This window comes from Chiloscyllium plagiosum, chromosome 32 (genome assembly GCF_004010195.1).
Source record: "Chiloscyllium plagiosum isolate BGI_BamShark_2017 chromosome 32, ASM401019v2, whole genome shotgun sequence".
Lineage (NCBI taxonomy): Eukaryota > Metazoa > Chordata > Chondrichthyes > Orectolobiformes > Hemiscylliidae > Chiloscyllium > Chiloscyllium plagiosum.
The window spans coordinates 1,925,726-1,952,955 of NC_057741.1; the positions used below are offsets into that span (position 1 = coordinate 1,925,726).

General features: G+C 40.7%; 1 protein-coding gene across 2 annotated transcripts in view; it reads left to right on the plus strand.

Annotated features, from left to right (window-relative positions):
• Positions 1-27,230, plus strand: part of LOC122539310 (folliculin-interacting protein 2-like) — a 117,518-nt gene that overhangs the window by 67,132 nt on the left and 23,156 nt on the right. For both annotated transcript variants that reach the window (XM_043674008.1, XM_043674009.1), the window contains 6 exons: positions 11,888-11,959; positions 12,340-12,475; positions 18,834-19,035; positions 19,548-19,636; positions 23,093-23,239; positions 26,218-26,387. In XM_043674008.1, coding sequence (XP_043529943.1) covers positions 11,888-11,959; positions 12,340-12,475; positions 18,834-19,035; positions 19,548-19,636; positions 23,093-23,239; positions 26,218-26,387 — 816 coding nt within the window. The remainder of the gene's footprint in view (positions 1-11,887; positions 11,960-12,339; positions 12,476-18,833; positions 19,036-19,547; positions 19,637-23,092; positions 23,240-26,217; positions 26,388-27,230) is intronic.

Here is a 27,230-nt window from a genome sequence, read left to right on the forward strand (position 1 = left end):
ATTTCCTCATTGCTAAGCACAATCTTTTTGGAGGTAGAGGTAACAGGGGAGGAATAGCTCAAACTGGTGATCGGCAAGCAAGATCGCACAGCATGCTGAGACATCAAGACTTGTGCTCCATAATGTACTGCACCCCTAGCCAAGTTGTTCCAGTATAGCTACAAAACTGATATCTGCCCAACAATGTGAGGATTTTTTTTCTTAATTGTGGGGTGAGTGTCGCTGTCTAGCCAGTTTTTATTGTCTGTCGTGAGTTGAGAAAGTGGTGAGCTGCCACCTTGAACCGCCTGCAGTCCATCTACTGTAGGTAGACATATTGCGATTAGGAGAAAGTGAGCACTGCAACTCGTCCATGCTGACCAGATATCCTAACTAATCTAGTCCCATTTGTCAGCACTTAGCCAATATCCCTCTAAATCCTTCCTATTTATATACCATCCAGGTGCCTTTTCAATGCTATAATTATACCAGCTTCCTCTGGCAACTCATTCCATACTTGCATCACCCTCTGGAAAAAGTTGCCCCTTAGGTCTCTTAAATCTTTCCCGTCTCACCCTAAATCTATGCCCTTTTGGTTCTGGACTCCTGGCCCCTCTCCACCAATAAGGTCACCCATCAGTCTCTGATGCTGCAGGGAAAACAGCCCCAGCCTATTCAGCCTCTTCCTATAACTCAAATCCTCCAACCCTGGCAACATCCTTGTAAATCTTTTCTGAACCCTTTCAAGTTTCACAACCTCTCTCCGATAGGAAGGAGACCCGAATTGCACACTATATTCCAAAAGTGGCCTAACCAGTGTCCTGAACAGCTGCAACACGACCTCTCAACTCGTATACTCATTATTCTGACCAATGAAGGAAAGCACACCAAACAATGCCTTCAATAGGAGAAAGAGAGAACTGCAGATGCTGGAGATCAGAGTCGAGAGTGTGGTGCTGGAAAAGCACAGCTGGTCAGATGGCATCCGAGGAGCAGGAGAATCGACGTTTCAGGCACAAGCCCCTCGAGACTGATTACTAAACTTAGTGATCTCTGACTAAGCCCCACTCTCTGCAACTGGATCCTCAGTTTCCTGACCCACTTGCCACAATCAATGAAGATTGTGAACAATATTTCATCCTCACTAACACAACACTCGAGCCTCCAAGGGGTGTGTACTCACCCCCTACTGTACTCACTGTATACCCATGTCTGTGTCGCCATATACCAGACTAATGCCATTTACAAGTTAGCTGATGACACTGTCATAGTTGGTCGAATCTCAGATGGTGACAAAATAGACTACAGATGGGAGGTGGAAGACCTGGAAAAATGATGTGCTGAGAACAATCTAGCTCTCAATGCCAGCAAAACCAAGGAACTCCCATTATTGGCTTTCGACGGGATGTCACTCATGCCCCCCTACACATTTAACAGCTCAGAGGTGGAACGAGTGGAGATTGTCAACCTCCTAGGAGTGGTCATCAACAACAAACTTTCTTGAACTCATCATGTGGACGCACTGGTTACAAAGACCCAGCAACGTATCATCTTCCTTAAGCAGCTGAGGAAATTTGTCATGACTGCGTATACCCTTACCAATTTTTATAGGTGCACCATCGAGAGCATTCTGTCTGGATGTATCAATACCTGGTATGGCAACTGTAACATTCAAGATGTGAGATGGTGAGTGGTGAACTCGGCTGGGACAATCACAAAGGCCAACTTCCCATCTATAGAATCCATCTACCAGGCCCATAAGGTCGGCAGCATTCTCAAAAATCCATCCCTCCTGGCAGTGTTTTTCTACAACCTCTACCATTGGGGAAAAGGTACAGACGCCTGAACACAGGCACCAGCCAGTTTTGTAACAGTTTCTACCCTACTGTTGATCGAATACTGAGTGGACACTCAAACTTTTAACATTTGCCTGTACCTTTTGTTTTTGTTGCTGTTTTCCTATTATTTACTATCTATGCTACTTAACTATGATCTGCTTGTATAGTTCACAGGACAAAGCTTTTCTGTGCCTCGGTACACGTGACAATAAATTCAGTTCGATTCAATAAGCCCTTCATCAGGAATGCATTGCCATTAAGGAGAGAATTCCAGGATTTTTACTTTAGTGACAGTGAAGGAACTGTGTAGTATATTTCCAAGTCAGGATGGTGAATGGCTTGGAGGGGAGCTTGTAGGTGGGGTATTCCTATCTGTCTGCTGCTTTTGTTCTTATAGATGGAAATGGTTGTGGATTTGGAAGGTGCTGTCTAAGGATCTTGGGTGAATTCTGAAAATGTATTCTGTAGATAGTATCAACAGTGTGGACTGAGCATTGGTGATGGAGAGAATGGATGCTTGTGGATGTAGTGCCAATCAAATGGATGGTTTGTTTTGCATGGTGTGAAGCTTCTTAAATGCTGATGGAGCTGCACCCATCAGGCAAGTGGGAAGTGTTCCAACACACTCCTGACTTATGCCTTGTAGATGGTGGACAGTCTTTGGGGAGTCAGGAGATGAGTAATTCTCAGTAGTGTTTCTAGTGTCTGACCTGATCTTGTGGCCACTGTGATTAGTCTAGTTGAGTTTCTGGTCAATGGTCTGCGCCCCCCCCCCCCCCCCCAAAAAAAAACCAGGATGTTGGTAATTGAGGATTCAGTCATGATAACACCATTGAATGTCAAAGTGCGATGGTTAGGTTGTCTTGTATTGGAGATGGCCATTGTGGCATCTATGTGCTGCAAATGTTTTTTTTTGCCAGTTGTCAGCCCAAGCCTGGATATTGTCCAGGTCTTGTTGCATTTGAACATGTAATGCTTCAGTGTCTGAGGAGTTGCAAATTTCCCAGTATGTTCTGTGCACATACAGTAGGACAAATTAGTGGGTGGCATGGTGGCACAGTGGTTATCACTGCCTCACAGCATCAATTCCCACCTCAGGTGACACTCCTCTGTGGAGGTTGCACATTCTCCCCGTGTCTGCGTGGCTTTTCTCCGGGTGCTCCGGTTTCCTCCCACAGTCCAGAGATGTGCAGGTCACGTGAATTGGCCATGCTAAATTGCCCATAGTGTTAGGTGCATTAGTTAGGGGGAAATGGGGCTGAGTGGGTTACTCTTCAGAGGGTTGGTGTGGACTGGTTGGGCCGAAGGGCCTGTTTCCACACTGTAGGGAATCTAATCTAATACACCAATTCAAGAAGGCAGCTGACTACCACTTTCTCATGGACAGCTAGGGACAGACACTAAGTGCTGGACCAGCCAGAGATGTCCATGTCCCACGGATGAATAAAACAAAATCGTGCACTCCTTGATCCAAGTCAGTGGTACTTTATTTGCAGAGGCACTGTTTGCAAAGTTTTATGGGAAATATAGGTGATGATTCTATTTATTTACTTGGAGGAGGATTTACTGCATATGAGCATTTCAGCAACTTAAAGTTTACTTAAATGTATTCAGTAGGTTGTATACTGTGGTTCAACAGCATGAAAGGTACAGATCTGGAGGCCAGTAACTGATTTGGTATAAATGGTGTTGAAGTACTTCTATGCTGTTATGGTTATACCCTTTCAAGTCAGTAGTAATTATTCCATCACCCGTTCCTATTGGAGAGGAAGTCAGGGTTTGAGTTGAGCCCTTCATAACTCTCTTTTAATATTGCCCTGCCATGATAATCTGGATTGTCTAATCCAGTTAATGATCAGAAACTAGTTGTGAGACTTGATGCTGGTGTTGTTAAAGGAGTTTTGGTGATGACTAGACCTTGACTTGTCCAAGGTGGTCATCATTGACACTCACTCAATACAAATTTTAGTTGCTACTTTCAAATCATACTTAAATGTTATCCAAATGGTGCTGTGGGCTGGGATGGTAAACTTGGTATGAGACAAATTATTAATTGGACTGAACACTGAATCATCACTCATACCTCTTACAAGGCATTTAGACAGACACATGGACAGGCAAAAGAATGCAGGAATAAGAGTGATATGCAGGCAGATGGGATTGGTTTAGAATTGCGTTATGGTTGCCACAGGCATGATGGGTGAAGGGTCTGTTGCTATGCTATACTATACTGTTCTGTGTTCTATATACCAATCGTTAATCTGGTGTTCTTTACTAAAATATTTCGGGATTGATCAGCTGATGAAGCATCCCTGAAGAACTTTTACAGTGAATTCAGAAAACTGCAGTGCCTGTTTCTCAACAATTATAACCTTGCTTCCAGTACAGCCTTTTCCTTTGATTTCTATTGGTCTCCATTTTGCCAGGGACCCTTTATTGCTATAATTAAATGCTTTCTTAATGTCAAGGGAAACTATTCTGTAATACTCTGTTTATTGCATTTGTCTGGGGCTGAGTTCTGGCAGGATCTGAACTGACCATTGGTGATTGGGGTCATCATAATTAGGTGTCAGTTTTGAGATTATTGGAGACTACTGCCACTGTTTTGATCGGGGGGAAGCTGATGGATCAGTAATTCTAAATTGGATTTATCATACTCTGCATTTTGTCTTATTAGTATTATACATCTACCCGGCACTTCCAAAGGTTTTGTTTTATATAGTACTGTCTAAATGTATCCCATCTGTTACATTCCCCTTGATACAATTCAGTTATTCAAGGTTTTTGTAAAGATTTGTAACTTGGGTGCTGGTTGCAGTTATTGCGGCTATGTTTGCCGAGCTGGGAATTTGGACTGCAGCTGTTTTCATCCCCTTTCTAGGTGACATCCTCAGTGCTATGGAGCCTCCTGTGAGGTGCTGCTGTACTGTCACTTTAGAAATTGTTTGGTTTTGTTCCTGCTGTTTCGGATTGCTGGTTCTGGTTGTTCATTTTAGTGGTCGGTATATTGGGTCTAGGTCAACGTGTTTATTGATGAAGTCTATGGATGAGTGCTAAGCTTAGAGTCATGAAGATGCACAGTACGGAAACAGACCCTTTCAGTCCAACTTGTCCATGCCGACCAGATATCCTAACCTAATCTAGTCATTTGCCAGCACTTGGCCAATATCCCTCTAAACCTTTCCTATTTATATACCCATCCAGATGCCTTTTTGATGTTGTAATTATATCAGCCTCCTCCACTTCCTCTGGCAGCTCATTCCATATCTGCACCACCTTCTGTGAAAATGTTGCCTCTTAAGTCCCTTTTATATCTTTCCCTCTCGCCCTAAACCTATGCCCTCTAATTCTGGACTCACCCACTATAAGGTCACTCCCCTCAGCCTCTGGCACTCCAGGAAAAACAGCCTATTCAGACTCTCCCTATAGCTCAAATCCTCCAAACACGGCAATATTCTTGTAAGTTTTTTCTGAATCCTTTCAAGTTTTACAACATCCTTCCGATAGGAAGGAGTCAAGAATTGCGTGCAGTGCGCCAAAAGTGGCCTGACCAGTGTCCTGAACAGCTGCAACATGACCCCCCCAACTCCTATATTCATTGCTCTGACCAATAAAGAAAAGATACCAAACGCCGCCTTCACTTGGAGAAAGAGGACAGCAGATGCTGGAGATTAAGGTCGAGAATGTGTTGCTGGAAAAGCACAGCCGGTCAGGCAACATCCGAGGAGCGGGAGAATTGAAGTTTCAGGCATAGACCTTCATCAGGAAGCCCTCCATCGCCGCCTTCACTATCCTATCTACCTGTGACTCCACTTTCAAGGGATTATGAACCTGCACTCCAAGGTCTTTGTTCAGCAACACTCCCCAGGACCTTACCATTCGCATTTATCTAAATTAAACTCCTCCATCTGCAACTCCTCAGCCCATCTGATTAAGATCCCGTTGTACTCTGAAGTAACCTTCTTCGCTGTCCACTACACCTCCAATTTTGGTGTCATCTGCAGACTTACTAACTATGCCTCCTGTGTTCACATCCAAATCATTTATCTAAATAATAGAAAGCAGTGGACCCAGCATGGATTCTTGTGGCACACCGCTGGTCACAGGCCTCCAGTCTGAAAAGCAACCCTCCCACCACCACCACTCTGTCTTCTAACTTCAAGCCAGTTCTGTATCCAAATGGCTCGGAATTCTCTGGCTGTTTTCTGTTTGACTTGTGGTTCACAAAGGACCATAAATTCGACTGAGACTACACAGCAATAATAGGACAAACCAAACAGAGGGTAGCTAGAGAATTCCTAGAAGCCTGAGACTCAGCCACTGTTTCTAAAAATAAACACGTTGACCTAGACCAAATATACCGGCCACTGGAATTAACAAGCGGGAACAAAACTGAGTAAATTCCGAACACACCGTACAGCAGCGTTTCACAGGAGGCTCCATAGCAGAGGATGTCACCTAGAAAGGGGACGAAACGTCTGCAAACCAAATTCCCAGCTCAATGAACATACCCATAACAACTATTATTGAGTTACTTTAAGAAATCAAGTATGAATATTTTTATAAAAAAGCTTTAACTGACTCTATTTAGCTCAAAAAGGTTTGAGTTCGCTGATTTCTGAGAATGTAATTGACCTTTTTTGTAAGCTCTTGATTCAAATTCTCTTTTGGTGAAAAGGGAACTGCAGCCAGATAAAATGGTTTTTGGTTTGGGTGAGAAGAGCCTGACAATTATTTAATTTAGATCTTAAATTTACTACCTACCAATTTGCTTCTTAAATGAGAATACAGTCTCTTCCTGAATCCTTTTTATGGATGGTGATCATTCTTTGTGATGAAATACTTCTCCAAATCTCTCTCAAATTTTGATTTACAACCAGATGCTTGTGCTGGTTCAGACAGCTGCTCTGATGTCTGAGAATTGTATGGCTGCAGCACGTTAGGGATGGAGAAAGGACAAGGCTGTTTTCTTTTAAAGAAAACTAAAATAAGGAATTTTAAAACTAAAGATATTAGTGGACCGGGGGACAGTGGTTAGGGAAGATGGGGCTGGTGCAATTTAGGATCCAGAACGATATGAATGAGCTCTCATTTGTATTTGTATTTGATAGATGAAGGGAAGTTGGTCAGGAAACATGGAAACAATCAAAACACTAAGCATCAAAAGCATGGATGTCCATGGTGGGTAAGCTAAGAGAATGCAAAGTTGCAACATAGAAATAGGTATTGCCTGTGACAGGATTTGTAGTAGGTCCTTCAACATCAGACAGCTGCTAGAGAAGAATTCAAGTAATTGGTTTCTACAGGGGCCAAACACGTGATTTTGATCGTTTAAATGCTTAAAAGTTTTGCTCTTATTAATTATTTGACATTCAGAATCACCTGATAAATTGGAGACAGTGGAGAGTTTGAGAAAAGTGCTGGTGTAGTAGTTATACCAGTGAACATACAATACTGGACGTGTTCAAAGAATGTTGAATGAAGTTAAGAAATAGGAGCAGGTCAAGGACTAATTGTTACAATGCGGAGGCCGAACCCTTCTGTTCGTTAAAACCAAACACCCAGAAAAGCTCATCTGCCCTCGTAATCTGTTAAAATGAGTTCAATTCCCGACTCAGGCGACTGTGTGGAGTTTGCACATTCTCCCCGTGTCTGCGTGGGTTTCCTCCGGGTGCTCCGGTTTCCTCCCACAGTCACAAAGATGTGCGGGTCAGGTGAATTGGCCATGCTAAGTTCGTAGTGTTACGTTAAAAAGGGTAAATGTAGGGGTATGGGTGGGTTGCGCTTCGGCGGGTCCGTGTGGACTTGTTGGGCCGAAGGGCCTGTTTCCACACTGTAAGTAATCTAATCTAATCTAAAGTGAACAAAATTCTTTCGACTTTGTAACATTTAATTCTTTTGTGACTTCAGAGGTGCAGATGTTAAAGAGCCATAGCCCATGATTCTGTATATGTAGACAGACCACTCTAAAGAGGCATTAGAGGAAGCTGGTAAGGTCAGCTATGTCAAAGGTTAAGGACATAAGTTGAAAAGGATGAGAAAAGATGGCTTCCCATGGTCTGTCATGTAGAATGCCATTGACTAAGTGTTGTTCTGGTGCTGGAGGAGAAAGTGAGGTCTGCAGATGCTGGAGATCAAAGTTGAAACTTTATTGCTGGAACAGCACAGCAGGTCAGGCAGCATCCAGAGAACAGGAGATTCGACGTTTCGGGCACAGGCCCTTCCTCAGGCCCTTCTGGTGCTGAGCAGAAATTTAATTTGGAGGATTCTGGCAATGTATTGCACGAAAGGTAGGCACAGGTTTGGAGTTCACAACTCAATTGAGGACTTTGGAGAAAAAAGGTGCCCTGTAGATGCGGCAGTACTTTGCATTCTCTCTCTCGCAGTTTTTCTAATTTATTGATAGATTCGGAGCATTGCTGGAAGGTAGCTTTTATTGACCATCTCTAATTGCCCTAAAGGTGGAAGTAAGCCTGTGTTGGACCTATTGCCCATTCTCAGCAATGTTCTGAGATTGTGATTTGTTGTTGGCCAATCATCATCCATTTGTATGATTCCATTCACTCCAGAATTTACCTAAGTTTCATTGACATCAATTTTTGTAAGGTTCCACAATGCCTCACTCAGTTAAATGCTTCCTTGATGTCCAGAGCAGTTATTGTCCCCTCACCCGTTGAATTCAGATCATTACTTCATGTTTGTACCTGTAAGTTGTGATAGGGCCACTTTTGTGGAAACCATGTGCTGTTAAAGCCCAGAGTTTGATTGGAATATATCAGAATTTAACATGCAGAATTTAACATATCAGAATTTAACATGGTGTGTACTACGTATCATCAAAATGAAGGTGTTAATGTGCTTCCAAGTAATTCAACACATAGATGGATTTCCCATTTTACAACTCTGAAAAGTGAAGTCTTACGGGAACAAGCCTTAAAGATTCTGAAGGAATGGTATTTTACGATTCAGTGCTTATATCTGTTAGGACAGTAAGCAAGATTTGAAATCCATTCTCAATATTGGATTTTCTAATTAAATGAGGGCTTTGAGATACACTTTGCTTAATTGAAATAATAGCTTTGTTGAAATAATTCAGCATTAATCTGTAATATTATACACTAATTATTCAAGTCTGCCAGTCCCACCATTCTGGATGGTGCTCTGCTGTAATTGTGTGCCGATCACAATTAAGTACAAACCACTGGCCGACCTACCTGCAAATGTTTATCATTTTGCCGTTTTATCTCCTTTACATTTTTTTAGTGCTGAATGACACAGGCAGAGAACATATTTATCAAAACGACCTGTTTTAATTTTTCGATCAAGTATTCCCAGCACGAGGTCAGGTGTGAAGCGATATCTACTTTATTGGTCTGTCCTAGGAGTAGCCATGGGCACCCACATGGAGTCCCCAGCTATGCCTGCCTCTTTGTCAGATATGTGGAATGGTCCATATTCCATAGTTACATTGGCACCATTCCCCACCTTTTTCCTCTGCTACATTGATGACTGTATCGGTGCCACCTCCAAAGGAGGTTGAACAGCTCATCAGCTTCTCGAACACCTTCCACTGTGACCTCCAAGTTCACCTGGACCATCTCAGATTTTCTGGACCTCTCCTCCGTCTCTGCCTGCAGTGATCGATATAACACTGACATCTACTTCAAACCCACGGACTCCCACAGCTACCTGGACTATACCTCCTCCCACCCCCATCTCTGTAATTCCTCCTTCTCTGCCGTATCTGCTCCCATAAGGAGCAATTCCACTCCAGGACATCCCAAGTGGCCTCCTGTTTGAAGGACTGCAATTTCCCCTCCCACATGATCAACAATGCCCTCCAGCCCATCCCCTCCACTTCCACTTCCCATACATCCGGCCTTGAACCCAACCCTCCAACAGCATCAAAGATAGAAAAACCCCTGGTTCTCATCTTCCAACCCATTAATCTCCAGATACAGTGCATTATCCTCTGCTATTTTCGCCACTTACAATCAGACCCTACCACCAGAGATACATTTCTTTCCCCACCCCTATCAGCATTCCGCAGAGACCATTGCCTTTGTGACTCCCTTGTTGGATCCACGCAAGAGGTGTGAAGCCTACTCTCAACAACACCGCCCTCTTTCTCCCCCCCCCCCCCCCCAAAAAAACCTATATCCAAGGCCCCAAAGGATCCTTCCGGCAGAGATGTACCTGCACCTCCAATCACCTCATCTACTGTATCTGTTGCTCTCAATGTGGTCTCCTCTTCATTGGGGAGACAGGAAGCCAACTCACAGGGAACATCTCTGGGACACGGACCAAACAATCACATTGCCCTGTGGCCGACCACTTTAACTCTTTTGGAATATTCCGTTTAATTCTGGACTCCTTCCTATCGGAAATATGTTGTGAAACTTGAAAGGGTTCAGAGAGGATTTACAACGATGTTGCCAAGGTTGGAGGATTTGAGCTGTAGGGAGACGTGATTAGGCTGGGGCTATTTTCCTTGAATCGTCTGAGGCGGAGGGGTAACCCAATAAAGGTTTATAAAATCATGAGGGGCATGGATAGGATAAATAGACAAGGTCTTTTTCCTGGGGTGGAGGAAATTCAGAACTAGAGGGCATAGGTTTAGGGTAAGAGGGGAAAGATATAAAAGAGACCTAAGGGGCACTTTTTTCACCCCAGAGGGTGGTAAGTGTATACAATGAGCTGCCAGAAAAAGTGGTGGAGGCGGGTACAATTGCAACATTTAAGAGACATTTGGATGGGTATATGAGTAGGAAGGATTTGGAGGAATATGAACCGGGAGCTGGCAGGTGAAACTAGATTGGGTTGGGATATCTGGTTGGCATGGGCGAGTTGGACCGAAGGGTCTGTTTCCATGCTGTACATCTCTATGACTATGACATGCAAGTCCTGGGCCCCCTCCACTGCCAAATCAAAGGCATCCGACGCCTGGAGGAAGAAGACCCCAACCACATGGCATCAATGTCGATTTCACCAGCTTCCTCATCTCCTCTCGCCACCTTAACCAAAATCTCATCCCAGATCCAACACTCCAACTTGGAACTGCCCTTTTGAACTGTACTACCTGTCCACCTTCATTCCCACCTATCTGTTCCACCCTCCCTACCAACCTATCTCCATCACCCCCCCCCCCACCACCTGCATCTACCTCTCTCCTTCCCACCTACCTTCCACTCCCCCCACCCCACCTTTCTATTTATCTCTCAGCCCCTCTCTCCCCCTCCCACCTGCTGATGAAGGGCTTATGCCTGAAACGCTGATTCTACTGTTCCTTGGATGCTGCCTGACCTGCTGTGCTTCTCGAGCGCCACACTTTTTGACTATGGTACGAGAAGCAATGCCACATTGAATCTGCAACTAAATGTCCTTTTTCTCAACATTTTATATCTTTCACCATTGCCTTTCCCTGTTGAATGTTGTTATCCTTAACAGGACTACATGACTAACTGTTGCATTTCCTCAGATCCCATTCTTGGTCAGAGTATACAGTTCTTCGACAGTTGTAACTGATTCCAGTTGTGCTATCCAATGATATTCATGGACTTTCATCTGTTATAGGGAAAAGGGATTTTTGCCATTCTGTTTGCTGTACTTTCTGTGAATGGGTTTGCTTTTTACAAAAACGGCTGCACTAAGAAGATATTGCACAGCTGGGCAACAGATTTTCAAAAGGAATAATGACTTGAACAGTATTGATTTAAGGTGGTGATACTACAGGGCAACAATACTGTATTCTCTGCACAGCGCAATTGCCATAGCACCTTGTGTAGCTGTGATATCTTGTGATTGCATTTTGGTTAGATGTATGCGTTGTAACTGAGACATTTGTGTTGTAAGAGTTTCAAGATTTAGGCCATTGTTCTAGAGGTATGGCTGTGTTACTGCTTATCATCACTTTATCTGCAATGATGCATCTGTGTTTGATCTAAAAATTTCATCTATAATTCTATCTATCATTGGATTAATTGCTACTTAGCTGCTGATAACAAAAGTGACTGACTAATGAGAATTTGATTTTGTGAAATTAGTGTCCTGATAGAACTTTCTATTTGCAGCTCATAGTACACCTGTGGATATGCCGAGTCGAGGTCAAAATGAAGATGGAGATAGTGGAATAGCACGGTCAGGTATTTATTGCGGTTTTTTTTCATATTAAGTTTAAGAAAATAGTCTAGTTGTCAACTAAAATATTAGATTATTTTCAAAACTACCAATTGTACTTGAAATATCAGCTTTTCACTAGGTTTACTTTTTCATAACTTTGAATTTCTTCTAGTTTTCATTTTTATGTTGTGTAAATTATCTCTGAAAGAACTTCCTGCTGTTTGAGATGGGAGGCTCCTAATTTTCATCATTTATTGGATTATTTTCTGTTTTAAACATTATATTGCTGCAGTTGAAAAAACAATTTGCCCTTGCCGTATCACTGTAAATTGTGCATTAGCTCTATAAAGCAGTCTGTGGTTGTGGTTCATAATGTTCTTTTGCATTTTGTTTTACCTTGCAGCATCCCTCAGTAGTCTGTTAATTACACCATACCCTTCTCCAAATTCCTCCTATTCCAGTAGCTGTGCCAGTAGTTTCCAGCGACGCTGGCGACGCAATCAGACTACCAGTCTTGAAAATGGCATTTTTCCAAGGTGGTAAGTTTAGAGTTTCTGATGTAATTTTGCATTCGTTGTGAAGAAATGAACTGGCAATGATAAATGGCAACTTAACATTTTTGTGAAGTAACTAAATTGGGAATGACATAATAAAGACATTTTATTTAAAATACCTACAAATTAGTGATGTTATTCAGAGTGCAGAAGTCTATAAGAATGCTGTAGAGGTATGTAGTATTTCTGAACTGGCCAGTTTTAAAAATATCTAAGAATATGTGGAAATTGTGGATGTGAAATTGTATTCTGCTGCCTGGAAGTAATGTTACTAGAAAGTGTGATTTACTTGGTTCATAAAATAAACTGTGTAACACTAATGAAAATGAATCTTTGAGATACTGGAAAGCTGATTTAAGAATAATTTTAATCATATTGTGATTGCACTTGGTTGTCTGATCTAATACCTTTTTGTGACTCTAAAGTTTGTTCTGATCCACTCCTATGAATCATAGTCATCATAGAATCCCTACAGTGGGGAAAGAGGCCATTTGGCTCTAAACGTCCACATTGACCCTCTGAAGAGTATCCCACCCACACCCATTTCCTGACCCCTATTACTTTTACATTTTCCCAGACTAATGTAAGTAACCTACGCATCCCTGAACATTATGGGTAATTTAGCATGGTCAACCTGTATATCTTTGGATTGTGGGAGGAAACCCACGCAGACACAGGGAAAATGTGCAAACTCCACATAGTCGGCAGAGGCTGGAAATGAACCTGGGTCCTTGGCACTGAGGCAGCAGTGCTGACCACTGATCCACCGTGCCATCTTCATAACTGTCTTGATAACTTGCATTTTTACACCTTTTTTGAAGTTATCAAAACAGCAATTCATAGAATAGTTACAGCACAGATTGGGACTGTTCAGCTCATTATAAAGTCTCTCTCAAATCTACTCTGCTAATTCTGCTCTCTTTCTCTTTTATGTCCTAAAAATATTTTTTCTCTTCAACCTCCCCTCCAATTCTCTAGCAATTACTTGAATCTTTTCCCACCAGATTCTCTCCTTGTGATTCTAAAATGAAAGTAATTTTGTGTGAACACTGGTTCTTTCGTTATTCATGTTCAATTGGTATCTTTTGGTTCTTAGCTGCTTCTGCCATTTGGAACAGTTTCTCACTTTCTACTGTCTATCCCCTCATTTGTAAGTTTTTTTTGGTCATAATTTAATCCTCAAACCCTCCTAATTTGTTCACTTGAGATTTTATCCAATAAGGCAACAAGAGGCCATATGGTACAGTAACTCATGAAATTTTACTTCAGTTAAAACAATTCTTCTCAAAGCAGGGGAGTGATTTTACAGATATACTACATCTCTTGCTTGTTTAAGTTGGCGGTAGGTTGACACTTCGTTTATGGGTCTACTACTTAGCAAGATAACTTTGTCAAGTTTGAATGTGGTCAGCAAAAGCTACGACTACTTTGCTCTTCGCAAGAATAACCCACAGGATAATTAATTATATCCTTGTACTTGAGCTGAAATTAGGTGTGATTTATCACTAATTGGTTTGAGATGCATGGTTGTTACGACACTGGGTAAACCCTCTTGCTTAATCTAACCCTGCAACACAGAAAAGATGTATCCCGTGCAGTAATCTATGAAAAGTTGATAGGCCAAGAACTAGTTAAAGTAAAAGTAACAACTTTATTTCTTAAAGTATAACAGAATAATTAATTAAGCTATTTACAATTCCTTTCTCTCACCTATCTGTACTTTCCCTTCTATAATACTAGTCTGATTTAAAACCCCCGATTTAAGATTTACCTAAATTCAACTTTTCAAAAACCAGCCAGATGTCAAATCTTCTCTGGGGTTTCTTTTTCACAGGTAACTGATTTGATGAAAGTACTTTTTTGAGAGAGCTTTTTTTTGGGTAGTCTTTTTACATGCTGGTGGCTTGGCAGCTCTCCTCTCAACTATTCAATTTTCCATGGTATTGGATTGGATTGTGTCATTAGCTTTTAAGATTGTCAGTATACTAAATTCAAACTGGATTGGAGTTTGGTATTATTCGGGGTACAATTTAAACTGATTGGCCTAATTCGAATCTGTTTTGTCGTTTCCAGTCAATAAGCGACCCTAGCTACCCCAGTAGCTGGAGCACATGTTACATTGTATCTTTTTTTTCAGAACACTTGGTACTGTCAGGTAGTTTTTGCTAGCTTTTAACTCTTAAAGGTACAGTACACCCACATCTTCATAACATGATCAATCTCTCATTGGCTCTAAAGAATGATGGACATTTGACTGATGTCACCTCCCACTATCTCCTGACTGGTTCTTTGGAGTTGTCAATTATCCACCGACCCAACCTTTTTCTTTTAAGATTTTTTTCCTAAAGATGATAGCAATGTTCTGCTTACCTCCCTCTTTTCAGGTAAGAGGCATATGCTGTCAGGACCAAACAATTGATATTCTTGGGCTTACATCTCAAATCTCAATTATTTGGCAAAGTTCCCAGTCAGACACTTGTTTATTATTGACTATTTATGATTTGGAGGGGCCGGTGTTGGACTGGGACGTACAAAGTTAAAAATCACACACCAGGTTATAGTCCAACAGGTTTAATTGGAAGCACACTAGCTTTCAGAGCAATGCTCCATCATCAGGTGATAGTGGAGGGCTCAATCCTAACACAGAATTTATAGCAAAAATTTACAGTGTGATGTAACTGAAATTATACATTGAAAAATTGATTGTTAAGCCTTTCATCTGTTCGAATACAGTGATAGTTTCACTTCTTTCATGTGGAAATCACAAAACTTTTTTTTAAAAAGTTGCATTCTCGGGTTAATTGTTAACAATGGTGATAGCTAGACAATACGTTGAAGGTGTTGGCCCCCTGTGTTCTCTGTCTATGCCATGATGTTTAGATATTTTCTAATCTGAACAGTGAGATTAACAGAGTTTTACATAAATTCAAAACTTCGTTATCTCACTTTTTAGATTAGAATCAATCTAAACATCATGGCATAGACAGAGAACACAGGGGGCCAACACCTTCAACATATTGTCTAGCTATCACCATTGTTAACAGCTAACCCGAGAATGCAACTTTTTTAAAAAAAAGTTTTGTGATTTCCACATGAAAGAAGTGAAACTATCACTGTATTCGAACAGATGAAAGGTTTAACAGACAATCAATTTTTCAATGTATAATTTCAGTTACATCATACTGTAAATTTTTGCTATAAATTCTGTTAGGATTGAGCCCTCCACTATCATCTGATGAAGGAGCGATGCTCCAAAAGCTAGTGTGCTTCCAATTAAACCTGTTGGACTATAACCTGGTGTTGTGATTTTTAACATTGACCATTTAGACATCTTAGAGCACTGTTTTCCTTTTGTGTGGTGCTTGAATGTTTGGAAAGCATTTTATTTTAATTACAAAAATAAATAGAATCATCAAATTTTACAATACAGAAGGAGGCCATTCAATCCATCATATTGCTACTATCTTCTGCAAGAGCTACCCAGATTCTCCCATTTTCTAGCCATATCTCTGTAGCCCTCTAAATTAATCACCTTTCAAATATATAGTCAGCTCTTCTGAAACCTGGTATGGATTCTGTCTCCTTCACTTTCCCATTCTAAATCCTAACAATGGAATAAACAAGTTTCTCCTCGTATCACTCCTAGCTTGCTTGCTGGCAATTTTGAAATAGTGGCACCTAGGTTCTAAGTACTAACTGATGAAAACAGAATATCCTTTATACCTGTCAGAATTGTCATAATCTTAGACCATAAGACATGGGAGCGGAAGTAAGGCCATTCGGCCCATTGAGTCCACTCCGCCATTCAATCATGGCTGATGGGCATTCCAACTCCACTTACCCGCATTCTCCCCGTAGCCCTTAATTCCTTGTGACATCAAGAATTTATCAATCTCTGCCTTGAAGACATTTAGTGTCCCAACCTCCACTGCACTCTGCGGCAATGAATTCCACAGGCCCACCACTCTCTGACTGAAGAAATGTCTCCGCATTTCTGTTCTGAATTTACCCCCTCTAATTCTAAGGCTGTGTCCACAGGTTCTAGTCTCCTTGCCTAACGGAAACAATTTCCTAGCGTCCACTCTTTCCAAGCCATGTATTATCTTGTAAGTTTCTATTAGATCTCCCTTAATCTTCTAAACTCCAATGAATACAATCCCAGGATCCTCAGCCGTTCCTCATATGTTGGACCTACCATTCCAGGGATCATCTGTGTGAATCTCTGCTGGACACGCTCCAGTGCCAGTATGTCCTTCCTGAGGTGTGGTGACTAAAACTGGACACAGTACTCCAAATGGGGCCTAACCAGAGCTTTATAAAGTCTCAGTAGCACAACGGTGCTTTTATATTCCAACCCTCTTGAGATAAATGACACCCCACCCTCCCTCTTTTGCCCTCTCTGCTACATCCAAAGCTTAGTCCCATTAATGGAACCACCCCCACCTTACAATTTAAATCCTGTCCTGAACCACTTTTTATATGACTTTTGTCCAAAGTAATTTTGCCTTTGAATATTAGAGTAATAGAATAAATTTGGTCACCAACTCTAATATGTGAATAGACGTATCAGTGTCCCATGCCTTTAGATCTATGATAGCTGCCTTTGTTGAAATCTTGTACCAATTGAAGGCCTACAATAGGATGTGGCTCGGTTCTTTAACACTTTCTCAGGTTTCATAGTTTCCATTCGTCTTTTTTTAAAATTGTCAGCGACACCCACATGAAAGAAACAAAGATAGCATTTGTTACTGTCTCTAATTGACTGACTTTGGTAGCTTGCAGGCCAACTTCATAGGACAGTTATGAGTCAGTTACATTATTGGACTCTCATATAGGCCAGACCAAGTAAGGAATTTCCTTCTCCAATGGGCATTTGCGAGCCAGATTTGTAGTTTTAAAAAAAAACAAATCAGTGATTATCGACAGGATCTCCTTTCTGACCCTAATTTTATATTCTCGATTTATTAATTGAATAAATTGCACCAATTGCCATGGTGGGATTTGAACTCAAGACTGCAATGTTTCAATCTGGTCTTGTAGATTATAGTGTATAAAGTTGCTTATAAACCTCAAAACTACATAAAACTAATACAGAACATCACAAAGTAATAATAAAAGTGCAAAGTACTGCTTGTTAAAAAAAAATTGTTGTACAGGATGTAAAAAAGGGTGAAATTGTGAAATATTCTTAAGTCTGGTGATTGCATGAGGTTTGCATGCTTGCTGTGTTAGAACATCTTTAAAAATGCATGATCTTAATAAAGCTGCAACATGGGTACGAGTGGAATTTGTATGACGTTGAATCCATTCTGGATTTATTAAATCGACCCCTCCCCACCCGTAAAGTTTTTGTTACAAATTTCTGTTGAAATTGTTTCAACTTCTTGGTTGATGCAGATCTAAAGGATTAAGAATGACAAACTTAAATACATTTCGAATGTTACACATTATTATTGTTATTATCATCATCATGATCATCATCATCAGCAAGGTTGCTTATGATGTCTTGAATAGGGCTAACAAGCTGGGAGGATCTCAAATCTTGTAAGTATAGATATTAAATATAAATAAGGAAGACAGGTCCCCTTGGTCTTGTAACTGTAACTCGAAGACATTCTGGTATTATCTTCACTCTTTGCAACCCAATGGCACATTTCTTTGTCAAGTGAGGCTAAGGAGAGTCACTTGACATTAGAGTACTGAAATCTACGTTAGGTACACTTAAAGCTGAACAATATATTATATTAGTCAAGGAATATTCTTTTATTGTGTGATTATAACTAAACTTTAATCATGAAACATTAACTTCCTGACTAATGCTACAGCATTTTGAACACTTTTTTTTTACTTAAATTTTCCCTCCACCGTTTTTTTGGCTTAGCTGCCCCAACTTCCCCATTCTATCCTTGTAACTCATTCCCAGAATCATTCTTCTTAATCTTGTTTGGACACTCCTAAAGCTTGTTGCTTAGAATGGACACACTATTCCATTTGAGATTGAACCAACATTTTTTAAAGTTCCACCATAATGTCATTGCTTTTGTATTCTATAAAGTCTGGGATCCCAAATGCCATATTAATTGTTTTCTCAATCTGTCCTGCCGCCTTCAACTTGTGCCCCTGTCCCCCTTTGGTTCCTCTGCTCTATAAACCCTTGAGATTTGCATCCTTAATTATTTTCCTCACTCCTGGATGGAATATTTCATCGTATGCTTATGTCTAGGTCTTTGACTAAAAGTTGTGAACCCCTACTTATTGCTAAACTGAATACCAAATTATGTGTATATTCATGTTTTCATAGTTGATTTTGGGTTTTATATTTAACATTTCCTTGTATTAAAAGGTCAGCTGAGGAGACTTTCAGTATGGCAGATGAAAGCTATGCTTCGAATCCTCAGATGGTCCGGAGGAAGAAGATTGCTGTTAGTGTTGTTTTCTCTCTGCCAGAGAAGGAAGAGGAAAACAGGACTTTCCAGGAGTTCTTCTTTTCACATTTTCCCCTCTTTGAGACTCATCTAAACAAACTAAAGAGTGCCATTGAGCAGGTAACATGCAATTATGATTTTACAATACTTTTATCAAAATCTATAAACTGTTTTGTGTTTAAGTCTGGTGATTTTTCTCAGGTTTGCTTGTTTGTCCTGTTAAAACTATTATAAAAATACATAATTTTAGTTGCAACATGGTGCAAGTATAAAGTTGAATCCATTCTGCATTTATTGTATTGACCCTATCCCATCTTTTAGGTTTTATGAATTTCTGTTGAGATTTGTTTCAACTGCATTAGTCCTCAATCTGTGGAGCTGCCTGTAACTCCGAGGTTGCTACAACTAAAGCTAAGTTTAACAGGAAAATTTCTAGCATAGAGACCCCTTTGTGATTTGAAGTGAGGTTGGGCTGCATTGATAATGCAAATGACATCGTTTGACATTGTATTTATCCCGCAGAGGTTTGTAGGATAAACTTTGGAGTGGGTGGATTTCCATTAATCAAAATTTTGAGTGCATGCTGTAATACAAGAGTTTAATGTACATTATTCTTTAAATTTTTTTGGTAGGCAATGATTTCCTGCAGAAAGATTGCAGAATCTAACCAGAGAGTGCAGATTTACATCAGCCAGGTAATGGACAGCCTGGGAGAATTCAGGTGAGATATGAAGAGATTTGTGTAGTTTTGTTCTTCTGTATTTAGAGTCCTCAAGATGTACAGCACGGAAACAGACCCTTTTGATCCAACTCATCCATGCCGACCATATATTCTAACCTAATGGCGCAGCACGGTGACTAAATGGTTAGCATTGTTGCCTCACAGCACCAGGGACCTGGGTTTGATTCCAGCCTTGAGCTGTCTGTGTGGAGTTTGCACATTCTCTCCGTGTTTACGTGGGTTTCATCCCGCGGTCTGAAGATGTGCAGGTCAGGTGAATTGGCCATGGTAAATTGCCCATAGTGTTAGGTGCATTAGTTAGAGGGAAATGGGTCTGGGTGGATTACTCTTCGGAGGGTTGGTGTGGACTTGTTGGGCCAAAGGGCCTGTTTCCACACTAAGAAATCTGATCTAATCTAGTCCCATTTGCCAGCACTTGGCCCATATCCCTCAACCATTGTTATTCATATTCCCATCCAGATGCCTTTTAAATGCTGTAATTGTACCAGCCACCACCACTTCCCCAGGCAGCTCATTCCATATATGCACCAGCATTTGCGTGTGAAATGTTGTCCCTTTGGTCTCTTTTATATCTTTCCCCTCTCACCCTAAACCTATACCCTCTAGTTCTGGACTCCCAGCCCCAGGGAAAAGACCTTGTCTATTTACTCTATCCATGCACCTCGTGATTTTATAAACCTCTGTAAGGTCATCCCTCAGCCTCCGACACTCCTGGGAAAACAGCCCCAACCTATTCAGCCTCTCCCTATAGCTCCAAACAGGGTAACGTCTTTTCTGAATCCTTTCAAGTTTCACAACATAATCCTGATAGGAGGGAGACCAAAATTGCTCACAATATTCCAAAAGTGGCCTAACCAATGTCCACAACATGACCTCCCAGCTCTTTTACTCTATGCTGTGACCAATAAAGGAAAGCATGCCAAACACCGCCGTCGCTGTGCTATCTACCTGCACTCCAAGGTTTTTTTGTTCAGCAACAACCCCCTCAGGACTTTCCCATTAATTGTATAAGTCCTGCCCTGATTTGCCTTTCCAAAATGTAACACCTCACATTTATCTAAATTCAACTCTATCTGTTACTCCTTGGCCTGCTGCCTCTTCTATTTTCCAACTTCTTGCCATTGCTGCAACTGTTATCTGGGACGGTTGATTGCTACATGTATTAGTACTGAGATTCCTTTCATTGAAGCGTCCATTATTGCAATATTAATAATGTTAAAAGCCAATTTGTAAATAGCCTTTTAATTACATTTGGCATTCTCTGGAGTCTGGCTGTTCCCTTACCTTGATCAAAATAATGTAATATTCATATATGCTATTTGCCTGAATTACCTGGAGAACTATTTAAAAAAGACATTTTTAGAATAATTTCCAAACTGGAGGTCAGATGTTACAGCAGGGCCAAGATTGGTTATCCCATGACCCATACTTATCTTACCTTGGGTTCCCTGTTTGCATCCTTTCAATTAAGTTTTCATGCTAACACAAGAACTCTTATCAAGATCAACACTGCTATAATCAGTGGCGATGACGTCAGTGAGGCAGGTCCAGTGGTGAAATATGGTGCCTGATTGTTGGTTGGGTTAGTCTCTAGCTGTGGCGGAAGGGTATCGCAGTGACATCGAGGTGGGCCCAGCAGCAAGAGACAGCATATCTGACTTTAGTTAGTCCGGCGCAGAATACTGCGTGGCAGTGGATGAGGAGTATCAGCCCAGTGGCAAAAGATGGCACCTGAGGACCAACGAGTTCATCAGTTGGTTCCAGTATAGATAGCGATGGAGGAGGGCTGGCAGCTCAGGTGTTGTTGACTATGAGCTGGCTCAGGACTGATGGACTCTCTCTTTTTAAGCTATATCTTTTTTCCCCTCATTCTTAAATTATTCAAAATGGCACCATATCATGGCAACGAATGAAAGTTTTTTTCACTATTTTTTCTTGTATTAGATTAGATTAGATTACAGATTACATTACAGTGTGGAAACAGGCCCTTCGGCTCAACAAGTCCACACCGACCCACCGAAGCGCAACCCACCCATACCCCTACATTTACTCCTTACCGAACACTACGGGCAATTTAGCATGGCCAATTCACCTGACCTGCACATCTTTGGACGGTGAGAGGAAACCGGACCACCTGGAGGAAACCCATGCAGACACGGGGAGAACGTGCAAACTCCACACAGTCAGTCGCCTGAGGCGGGAATTGAACCCAGGTCTCAGGCACTGTGAGGCAGCAGTGCTAACCACTGTGCCACCGTGCTGCCCACAAAATTCTTACCATAAAATATGCAGGACAATAAAACATTCATTAATCATGCATCAAACATGACTTTGATGAAAGTAAATTATTTCTACTCCACTTTTTGATCTCTCTGAGCTTTTGGTATTATTTACTCTCCATCTCTTTTACCATTCCACCTTGTTCAGCAGGTTAGGACTGCCCGTATTTGGCTCCATTCTTATCTGTTTAGTTTTAGCCAGAGAATTATATGGCTTCTCTTTCTGTTCACGCACCTTTTGTCTCTTGTAAGAATCTGGTCAAGCCAAGGACTCACTTTTTTTTCTTCTTATCACCCTCCAACTTGAATTGTCAGCATTGAGTATTTCTGCACATCCATTCCCTGGTCTTGCTGTTCCATCCCTCCTGGAAAACATACCAGTATAGTTTATTTCGTCACTTCTCATCTTGCCTAATTGAATTACTTCAGTGTTATTTACACTAAATTTACCCATTTTCACCACTGTCTTCCTCATATATATTGCTATCTTTTTCAATGTTTGCTACTCAAGTCTTAAAATCTCATCAACTTAATAATTTTAGAACTTGAACACTTCTTCTTTCTAGGTTTTTTACCCACCCCAACACACCCAGGCCCTGTGATGACATTGGCTGCTTTCAACACAGCCAACCCATTTTCACCTCCTTATGGGCTCCATCTCTGCCTATGCTCGCTCTCACGCACTCACATCATTCTGTGATCAGTCGTGTTTATGAAACGTTTACAAAACATAGAACTGATAGCTACTGAAATCTTTTGTATTACATAAAATAGCTATTTTATGTTGCACTGTATTTTCTAAATATGAATTTAAAACTTCCTGTGCTCGCCCTGACATGATCTTCCATCAGCAAAGAGCAAGTACCAAGGTTGTTGGATTAGTGATACAGCCTGTGTACCGTACAAGTTACTTCAATCTATTACGTTAAAGTCAAAAATAATTTAAGTTAAACGTTAACATTTTATTGTGCATAAACTTTTAAGAATAATTTTGCAAATAACATTTGAAATTGTTGAAAGTACTTGTTTGCTTTATGATCTACACTTCTGTACATATGTTGCAACTAATTAAAGGATCGTATAGGTTATATATAACATTCAGTGGCTGGAAAATGCTTTTAAGGAGTAGTTAATTTTTAAATTGTTTTCTCTGCAGGGCCACTGTATACAAGCTTTACACAGTCCCAAGGATCACAGAGCCTGCATGGCTTACAATGATGTTCAATGCATCAGAGAAGAACAGGCTATGCCGCTGCTTTATCAGAGATTTCACCTTGCTGATCGAACATATGTCAAAGAATCAGTATGTATATGGTCATCTTTAGAATGTTTAAATAAACTTCATACTTATCATTTTTGACTGACAAAGTTCAATTTTAATAATGGTAGACACTTCCAGACAAACTCTCATATGTTCTTCATTTGTAGCAACTTCTGTTGTCTTATTCCTATAAAGTTACAGTATTGAACTATATTCATTTGAAGCATTTAGATTTTCTCTTCAGGCAACAGCATATTAAATTCATTCATAGGATATGGGCATCACTGGCAAAGCTAACATTTATTGCTAACTTCACATCCCTTCTTAAATACTTAAAAATGGTGAATGTTCTTCCATAGCACTATTAGGAAATTCTGTGGTTTTTGCACCAGCGATAATGAAATGGCAGCATGTTTCCAAGATTGGATGGAAGGAAAGCATGTAATTAATTCCATATGCTTACCACCTCCAACTTTAGTGGTAGAGGCTGCACATTTGGAAGGTGCTATCAAAGGAGATTTCAAAGGCAACTTTGTAGATAGCACATACTGCTGCCATTGTGCCTGTGCTAAAAGAATTGAAGCTTTACGGTGGCAGTTAGGATGCTGATCACTCGAGTTGATTTTTGTCCTGGATTGTTTCAGCTGCATTTTAAAGCACAATTTAGAGGTGCACTTGGTAATTGGAGAGTGTTTCATTGCAGCCAAAATTGTCCAACCATCTACAAGGCCCAAGTCAGAAGAGTGGATAGGTGGGTCAATCACCTCAGCCTATCCAACCTCTGACCTACTCTCATACAGCAGATATTTATGCTTCTGGTCAATGGTGTACCCCTCCCCTGCACTTTGAGGTCAGCGTGGTAAATGCCATTGAGTGTCATCAGATGATTGTTAGATGCTTCATTTTTGGAAATGGCCTTTATCAGCCCAAATCCTAAATATTCTTTAGGTCTTTTCTCCTTGTAACAACGAAATGCTTCAGTATCTAAGAAGTTATGAATGGTACAGAATTCTTTGAAGGTTACTGTAAACAACACACTGATTGCTTTAAAGTGTAAGTTCATTGAATGAGTTATTTAATCTAAAGTTGTAGATTCACCAGGTTAGCATTCATGTTTAGATATCTGATGCTATTCTGACCTGATCTGTGAACCAGTGTCGTCGTTGAACCACGGTGGCCCCTTTTCTTACCAGTACCATTTGTAATAAGGAATGTGCTAGACATTGAGAAAAGAAATCATGATAAAAATCAATTTTGCGTTGATTGCACCCATTGAAAACCAGTTCTTAGCTGCTAGATCAGTCAGGATCTCCACATAATGGACATGCCACAAACTATGAATGGTATTCATGATGTGGTGAAATGTTTCTACAAGGGCTATCAATGCTGTTGCAGACAAACCTTTGAGAACCTTTTTTCATATTTGCTTATTGGTTCTTTCACCACCTGGTCAGTTATGTCATCTAGAATTTAACCATCTCGGTGAAGTTATCCAGCCATCCATGATGATGGGCTTGGAAGTCCTCTGATAGTAGAATCCTTAATTTTTCTGCCCTCAACATTTTTTTCAAGTGGTAGCCAGCATGAAGGAGCACTGATCTAATCGGTCAACTGAAGGCAATAGAGGGTGATCAGCAGGATGTTTCCTTGCTGTACAAATAGTGAACTGGAATATTTAACACGTTCTTTCTTGAATAGCTTCAAATGGAGGTTTTCTTTTTTGAAAGGGGGTGGTTTGTAGAACACTGAAATCTGAGCACATATAGACCATTTATCTATCATGCCCACACCCACCATATTTTTGTGACTTTCACAGTTATAGAGTCCTAGAGATGTACAGCATGGAGACAGACCCTTCGGTCCAACCCGTCCATGCCGACCAGATATCCCAACTCAATCGAGTCCCAACTGCCAGCACCTGGCCCATATCCCTCCAAACCCTTCCTATTCATATATTCGTCCAAATGCCTCTTAAATGTTGCAATTGTACCAGCCTCCACCACTTCCTCTGGCAGCTCATTCCATACACGTACCACCCTCTGTGTGGAAAAAGTTGCCCTTTAGGTCTCTTTTATATCTTTCCCCTCTCACCCTAAACCTATGCCCTCTAGTTCTGGACTCCCCAACCCCAGGGAAAAGACTTTGTCTATTTATCCTATCCACGCCCCTCATAATTTTGTAAACCTCTATAAGGTCACCCCTCAGCCTTCGACGCTCCAGGGAAAACAGCCCCATCCCGTTCAGCCTCTCCCCATAGCTCAAATCCTCCAAGCCTGGTAGCATCCTTGTAAATCTTTTCTGAACCCTTTCAAGTTTCACATCTTTCTGATGGGAAGGATACCAAAATTGCACACAATATTCCAACAGTAGCCGAACTGATGACGTGTACAGCTGCAACATGACTTCCCACCTTCTGTACTCAATACTCTGACCAATAAAGGAAAGTATACCAAATGCTGCCTTCACTATCCTGTCTACCTGCAACTCTACTTTCAAGGAGCTATGAACCTGCACTCCAAGGTCTCTTTGTTCAGCAACACTCCCTAGAACCTTACCATTACGTGTATAAGTTATTGTGTCTTTGATTCTAATTCCCTGCCTTTTCTATATACCCTGAAAAATATGTATTTTATGAAGTACTTCCCTTTTTAAATCCATTACTAGCTTGAAGTCGAATTTCCTTGAGCAAAAAACTTTGAAAATTTATTACTCTTTGTGCAAATATTGTTTTTTCTCTCAACGCAGAGTGCTTGTACTGGATTTGACTACTGAAGGAAAAAGTAGTCCTTTGCCATTCTGAATATATTGAAGCATAAAACTTGGTTAGATTTTCCCTTTTAACTTTCTCATCTTTGAGAATATGAATTTACTCGATCTTAACATTGCAGGAGCTATATTTCTAGGATGCCTCACTGTGATGCCATGTTCTGTTGTCACCTGTCACAGTATTAGAGAAGTTTACTGGTTGTTATGATTAGATGATTTTCAAAGATTTTATTACTTTTCTCCCATAACTTTAGATTCTTTTCAGCATTGCTAACAGCTGTGCTAACGTATCACCTAGCCTGGGTTCCCACAGTTATGCCGAATGACCACCCTCCTATAAAGGCATTTTATGAGAAACGTGCATCCCAGAATGTGAACCTTTTGGGCAAATCACATCCGTACAATCCTCTCTGGGCACAACTTGGTAAGGTTCATTGATTTGTTTCATATTTGAATACTTTGGGTGATTTTAGAACTGTTTTTGCAAATGGAAGGTAAGGATGAATCTGCGTCCTTTGTTAAAATAATGAACTGTTCTGATTAAAAGGAAGGAATGTATAGTTCAACATAGCTTCCCTGCTCTTGTACCTTGTCACTATTACTAATGCCTCAGAAACTGTATGCTTTCATAACTTTTCTGCAACAGTTCTGCCACCTTTTAATCATGTATGTACATTAATTGTCAAATATAATTCTGCTCCTTTTAGTACTCTTTAGTTTGTACTATCCATTTTATGTTGTCACTTCTCTATATTGAATTTCATCTACTGCCTATCTACCCATTTCACTAGTTGTTAATATCCTTTCAAAGTTCTATCCTTCTCCGTTTACAATTTTCTCAAATTTTGGAATTATTTCCTGCATTCAAAGATCTAGATCATTTTATACATGCATATATCAGGAAAGACAAGGGACTCGACACTGACCCCTGAAGAGCTCAACTATAAACCTCCAGTCTGAAGAGTGTTCATAAACCATTACTATTTCCTATCTCTCAGCCAAGTTTGTTCCACGTTGCTACAGTCTTGTCTACTTCATGAGCTTCTCAAGTCTACTGTACCAAACACCTTATGGAAATGCATGTGCACCACATCAATTGCATTACACTCTATTACTTTGTTGGAAAACTTCAGAGTTAATTTATAACGTGGTTTTCCCTAAAGAAAACCATGCTGGTTCTTCTAACTAATACACTCCTCCATCTGACTTAATTCTATTCAGAATTATTGTTCCTGGAAGTTTCCTGGATTATTGAAGCTGAATTCTG